At 41.3% G+C, this 7,063-nt stretch overlaps 1 protein-coding gene across 5 annotated transcripts in view; it reads right to left on the bottom strand.

Moving 5' to 3' along the window:
* Positions 1-7,063, bottom strand: part of SULF2 (sulfatase 2) — a 209,620-nt gene that overhangs the window by 41,939 nt on the left and 160,618 nt on the right. For all 5 annotated transcript variants that reach the window (XM_044440362.1, XM_044440363.1, XM_044440361.1 and 2 more), the window contains 3 exons: positions 2,885-3,013; positions 1,824-1,880; positions 290-419 (listed from right to left, as the gene is read on the bottom strand). In XM_044440362.1, the coding sequence (XP_044296297.1) occupies positions 290-419; positions 1,824-1,880; positions 2,885-3,013 (316 nt within the window). The remainder of the gene's footprint in view (positions 1-289; positions 420-1,823; positions 1,881-2,884; positions 3,014-7,063) is intronic.

The following is a 7,063-nucleotide window of genomic DNA, read 5'->3' as shown; positions in this document are numbered from 1 at the left end:
TAGATGGCAAAAGAAGAAGGGGACGGCAGAGGATGAGGTGGCTAGATGGAGTCACTGAAGCAGTTGGCGTGAGCTTAAGTGGACTCTGGGGGATGGTGGAGGACAGGAAGGCCTGGAGGAATGTTGTCCATGGGGTCGCGATGGGTCGGACATGACTTCTCCACTAACAACAACAAAACTTGCATAGAATTGTGCCCTAAGATGGGGAGCAATTTGCGGGCACTACACTAGTTCAATCCCACAAGTGAGCTAAGATTGCATATACTTGTTCAGAAAGACTGGTCCTCACCTGCCCAAGTTGTTCACAAGCAGTCTGATACTCAGCTCGCTGGCAGAGGTCTTTGACCCGCTGGTATTTGGGCAGGAAATTTTCTTCCTGAGCATCCATTTTCTCATTCTCTCTCTTGTGCAGCAGTTTACTGGAAAAGGGAGAATGCGCACAGGTATATGCATATGTTAAGACTGAATCCACATAGTAGTGTTTTTTCAAGTGAAATCTGCTTAGATCTCTGTTAGGACTGAGCACCATCCTTGCTACACCTCATGAACTGGCAAGAAAACTTTCTAGCTCTCTCAGATTAATTCAAGAACTTGTAGGGAGGTGATTAAAGAGGTACACATTTTGTGAGACTGATGCAGAAATATATGAATTTGCAAGTTTCCTCATTATTTAGACACTACCACCTACTGTGTGTATTTAGCACACTACATAAAACATTGCCTACTTCAAAAAATTAAAAACGCAGTCCTAGGGGAGGAAATAATTATGTATAGGAAGTGTACTGAATTATTTTAGGTCAATAAAAATTATGAAGTGAAATCATGAGTGAGAACAATTAGTTAGAATAGGGGTTGGTTATTTTGCTTAATGAGGCATTGTCATTGCCAGCAGTGTGTAATGTTAATGCATTAATTAAAATTCTGCACTCACACAATCCAAATTTTGTGCCAAGAAAAATTAAATTCTGAGGCATGCAGAGATCATGAAAATTGAACAGTTTCTGCAGAGTTCTTCATATCCATCTAGCATATTATGCTAACAATAAGGGCTAGAAACTTTCTCAGAGGATATTAGATATTAGAAACAGAGGATATTAGAAGAGTCTGAAGAACCTGAATTTTGTACCAGTCACACCCACTACCCAGTGTTATCACTGCATATAACACAGCACTGCTCATACTGTCCTTTCACGAATGAGGAAGGAGGCTGACTTTTTTGCAAATTAGGCAATTAGGTAACACCTCATTTAATTCATTTAACACAGGCATTAACAAGGCCAAAAGAACTGTTCAGAGAGAATAGATCTATTAAAGGTTATTAGTTGTGATGGAACTTTGAGGTTTAGAAGGTAACTGGAACTTAGGGACAAGAACAGGTAAAGGAGTCCCTTTTTGCCTTAATTGTGGCCATCACAGAAGCATCCAGTGGGTTATTGTAGGAAGCAGTTGAACTAACTGGATCTTGGTCTGATCCAGTAGCGTTTCTTACATTCTCAAACTGTTCATTTAATGAAGAAAACTGCCTATTTCATAGGAAAATGTCCTAAAAGATTTATACTGATCATACTGTTGACGTGTTCTTATTGCACAACAGTTCCACTGAAATGAAAAAATGCTAACAAATAAAAAATGAAAGTACTGCTAATTTTGCTTTTTCCATGAATAAATCCATTTTACAAATGCAGCACCAAATGCACCAACTCATACTACTGTAGAGGAAAGTCCATCATTTAACATGGACAATTCTTTTTGCCTGCAGGGCCCTCTTCCTATAGGAAGCTAGAAGTCTGCAAAACAAGCAAATGAACAAGCAACCTGCTTACCCTCTCTCCACCAAAAATGAGTCCCTCCAGACCTTCATCTTCTTTTTCAAATGGAACCTGGAAAAAGAAGCTGAACGTGAAAGTCGAACAGGTTCCCTGGGCTCTGAGAGGATTTCGTTTCTCCCTTAAAAATGTGTAATTAGAAAGGACCTAGCAAAGAAATTGAGTAGTCAGTCCCAGTTTGTAAGAGGACATGGGAATGATTTTTTTCATCCGAGAAAGACACGTGTGAGCCACACAAAATGGGATACAGAAATATCGTTCACACACACGGGTTACCATATTGACCTTTCCAAAATCCGTATCATCCAAATTCATATTGGTGTAATAACTTTATTAGGCTGACCAAAGATTGTGCAAAAATGTGCAAGCTTTTAAGAGCGTGCACATCTTAACAGTCTTTTGCGTGTTCTAACAGAAGTATTCCATGACTATCACTGACACACAGATTGTTGTAGAATTCTGCTTAATCTTGATTTGTGTTAGTCACTTGCTTTAACATACAGTGAAACCATTAACTTGCTCAGTTAAGCCTTATCCTCCAAGCAAAGGACTGCATTTACCTGTCATGGCAAACAACTCCATGTTGCCCAGGGCCGCTCCATCCTCCCACTTTCACCGCCCAGATGGCAAAACTCTCCCACTTCTCTCAGGTTGTCATCTCAAGATGATGGAGTTTAAAAGAAGTGCATGTACTAAGAGAGCAGGACTTTTTCCTTATGTACTCTCCAAGTTATTTGTACCAAAACTTTATAAATGCGTTGTTACAAATAATACACAAGAAAATTTCAAGGCTGGTAATTCATGAGTGTTCTTTTCTCAGAACACACAGAAAGTTATAGAGAGAATCAAATACATTCTGACTAGGGAAAAATGTAAAAATATTTAATGTCATTGAAATATCCTTTAAAACAGATTTTTTAAAAAGGTCAAAGGTGCCAAAAAGGCCATGCATTCTTTCCCCTCTACTATCACTTGACCTGTTTATTCTGTATTTGTTTAAAGCACTTTATCAACTGCAGGAAAGTAGAAGTTGTGTTCAGTAACTCTCCTGTCCTTACCTATTGACTGGTCTTTCAGAATCCAGCAATTTTAGAATGGATTTCCCATCCATGTCAGGTGGAATGTCCAGGCCAGCAATATCTAGAATTGTAGGAGCAAGGTCAATGTTCAATACGATGTGAGGATTCCTGGAAAGAAATATGCACACTTAGCTTTTATAAAATAACTGGATAGTAACCCCAACCCAGTCCACAGCAGAGACTGAATAGTAGAATTTCAATAATCACAGCCCAATGGCCAATATATGAATGAGATGTTTCATTGAGCACAAGACTACTTCACTCTTCCTTTTGCACCAGGATATCTTCATGGTAGTTACCCATTTTGTCCACACTGAGAGACATTTGGAACAAGCCAGGATAGTAAATCACAGGCAGGAACCAGCTTAACAGTTCTGCGAAACGACGATCGCAAGCAGACTGGAGAAAGGGTGGGCACTCCAACCATTTATACTATGGGGGGTGGTGTGGAGTTCCCACCAAACCCCGTTAACGCTCTTAAATCTTCCCAGCAACAGGCACTGCGCAGGCACAGCACCCATGATATGTGATACATGGAGACCACGATGAAGAACCAGCTTAATATTCTGCTTTGTTCAAAAGCTCCAAACAGCAGTAGAGCCCTAGTTCAAACAAAATGGGAATCTGAAGACTTCCCAGGTTGTTTGTCAGCTTGTGTAGCCAAGATAGAACAATTTCAACACAGTGAATCCCAAAAACTGATCCATAGCATCAATTCAAACATTTGGAAATAAAGCACAAATAAATGCTGAAGTTGAATTTGCCAAACCATTTACAAGCTAAAATAAAGTTGAAGCTAGGGACAAAGGCAAAAGGGGTGGGGGATGAAAACAGATGCAGAAATGCCCATGACCACCAAAGTTTCTTTGCCATCTTTGAGAATGAATGAGGGAACAATCATTTTACCTAGCAGGAGACCTCAGTCATTTGCTTGCTTCTGAAAATGATGCAAAAACAAAGCTGAGTCAGCTGCAATGAAGCTGAGAGAGTGATTCACAGAGCAGCCTCCACTAGACAAGACCACAGGTCCATCTAGTCAATCTGCTCTGATTGTCAGAAACGCTCCAGGATGTCAAGGCAACAGTGTTTTGCATCCCTTGATCCCTGATAGTTTAAAGATAAATGTCAAAGATGGGACATAGATGACCTACATGCAAAGTAACGGCCACCAAAGTATGGTTTGATCCTTTAAGAAATTGATCACACCACTACGCACAGCTGAAGGGTAGATGACTGCAGAAAGATGAAAACAGAGATACAGGCAGGCAAACACACACACACACACACACACACACACAAAGAACAAAACTGGTCATAATGAAAAATCGCTTTTCAGGACTGCTCAGTGCATAGAATCTCACGAATGGAAACATCATAGCATTGCACAATTTCTATGGTGAAATCTTCTAGGGTTTATATGTATGTGAAAGTTTCATTTGAGGGTCTGGAAATTTTTCTTTCTAGTTCTAGACACCTGCAGGGGTAGACCTGGTGATTGTGCTTTCTCAGTGGTAAGGAAGATTATTCTGTACAAGCTCAAAAGCATTCTTGTTATTTCCCCGTCTGAGCACTAGCTCAAAAGTCAAACCCAGGATCCAGAGCCTAGTAGTCCATGACAAATATTAACCCTTGAGGCACTATATTAACTTATTTTACTTTAAACTAGTAGAAAGACCCAGCTTCGCACAGAGTATAAGAACCCTTAGTATGATATAGAGAATCCTTCCAGCAAATGTACCCTCAGAGTTTTGTGCATGGTACCCATACTGTTTGTGTGAAAACAGGCCTTTTGGTATCCTTAGGCATAGCTCCTAACAGCTGTACTCAGGAGAAACTTGCCCCTTAAAAGCCTATAATTCAAAAGTTCACCAACTGTAAAGCTATGCACTGAACTCTGCTCCTAATCAGTGAAAACTGCAGGGTTCAATGACAGGAATATTATTTAATTATATTTAATATGTTCTAAAAAACTAAATAACTCTGTCCATGAAACCTAGGTAAGTATCGGTTGACTAGGCTCTGTGGTTTTGGATGGACAGACAGACATGGACGCTCCTTCTCTTTTATTACTATATAGGATTTTAGGCTGCCTTTTAGGATTTTAGAACTGTTCTCAGCCTGGTGGATACATCACCTCCCAAATTAATTTCTGCCATGGCCTGTCAGAGAACACCAGCACTATTTTACGGTGCTACCCGAAAGTTAAGATGCTGCCTCGACACTCTAGCCATGCTTCTGCATCAACATGGGAATTACTCTCCCCCTTTCCAGGTGTTTTCACAGCAGCACAAAGGTTGCTGGTTTAGGCTGCTGGCTCCTCCCATCTGGCCTAATGCATGTGAGCTGAGCTGTGTGGTGCATTAGTTGTATTTTGGATACATGCTGAGATGCCCTGCCTGGCTATACGATCTAGAAAGCAGACAGGCATTCTTGTTTGCTACACAGCTACTTGTCAGCTAACTTTGTATGAGGAACCAAAACAGTGCCAGGACTGCGTACTCTCACACACAGTATAATTTTTTGCTTTATGAAAAGTGAGTACTTTGCAACCTCCTCTAGTTTCCTGGTGCACTAAAGAGGCAGCATAAACACAAGGGATATTGCAACTACATCTTATATTAAAAATGCAGCTGCCCCTGAAAGCAGCACCAGTGAGAACCCCTTTCTCCTCCATAACAACTGATAAAACGTAGCCATGTCCTAAAATTCAGATATCCTTTGTTTTCTTCTCTTGCTACTCAGCAGCCATGAGGTGGAATGAAAACAGGGAAATGTACAACTGGAGCTCAGTAGAAGTGGGGGGGGGGGGCGCAGGAGACGTGCTCACACAGCTATCAAAAAGCAGCAGCTTTTTACTATAACTTCGCTATGTGTGTCAGGTTGTCTCTGACTTATGGGGACCCTCGGAATGAAAGCCTTCCATAACGTCCTGTCCTTGACAGCTCTGCTCAGCTCTTGCAAACTCAAGGCTGAGGCTTCCTTTATGCAACCAATCAATCTCCTATCTGGTCTTCCTCCTCTTCTGCCGTGGGCTTTCTCTATCATGACTGCCTTCTCCAGTGAGCCTTGCCAACTTACGATGTACCCACAGCTTAACCACCTCAGTTTCATCATTTTTGCTTCCAGGGCAAGTTCTGGCTTGATTTGTTCTAGGAGCCACTTGCTGGTCCCACCCAGAGCCTCACATTACTCTCCTGTGAAAATGAGTGGGAGAAATGCAAATTAGACAGCCTCAGTGAATGTGACTTAGGGACTACAGGAATGCTGGGAAGAATCCTTCTATGGTCAAGACAATCCAAATCCGGAAAGGGCAGTGGGAACGCCATTCTCCCCTTCATCCCTTCATAGTCAGTGTGGATAGACGTGCACCAGCTGCCCTCCAAAGATGGAAAATCGAGCTTGGAGAAAGAAGTGTGTTCCCCTGGGCGGGGAAGTGAGGGTTATATGAGTCATCCTGAGCCTCTTCCAGCCTCCCTCTCTCCTTGAAGCCCTCTCACAGGATGGGCTGAAAGAAACATCTAGGAGAACTAGAGAACCAGATGACAAAGTTGCTTCTGCCACTCTTCCTGACCTGCTGGCTTCAGCCCAGCTGGTCATAATAATCTCAGAAGCTTCCAAGCTATGATGGTGTAGTCAACAGGTCTGCACATTTAAGAACTTCATATGCAGCCTTTATATTCAACTCAGCCTTAAGAGACTGTCTTTTCTCACGATCACAAGAGTGTTTTGCCTAAAGGTGCAACCCCACATGTTAGAAATGTTTTTTAATGTGCACAGGATTCTCTAACTGTGCTTTGTGTAAACATGCATAGCGCTGAGCCATAACACCATCTAGCAGTGGCAAGATTTGAAAACAGGTGTAAAGTAAAACAATACAAGCAGAAGGACAAAACGAGAAAAGATCTCAGAGGAGAAGCTTGCTGTAATTTACAGGACAAATTTGCAGTTGAAAGATAACTTCCCAGATGGCACTTTCTGCTTTTGTGCAAATTTTAAGCTTAAAAACACAGTAAGGCAGCAGTACCCTAGTTTGCAACAAGAAATTAAAACATTTGTGAATTACTAGATTTGAAAGCAAACAAACAGTGACAAAAATGAGGATAATACATTTGTTCAGTTGCTTGACAAGTGCAGCTTAATTTTAATTACTAGTTAATG

The sequence above is a fragment of the Varanus komodoensis genome, unplaced genomic scaffold (assembly GCF_004798865.1).
Source record: "Varanus komodoensis strain SLA01 unplaced genomic scaffold, ASM479886v1 scaffold37, whole genome shotgun sequence".
Classification (NCBI taxonomy): Eukaryota; Metazoa; Chordata; class Lepidosauria; order Squamata; family Varanidae; genus Varanus; species Varanus komodoensis.
This window is presented reverse-complemented; position numbering and strand designations above follow the sequence as displayed.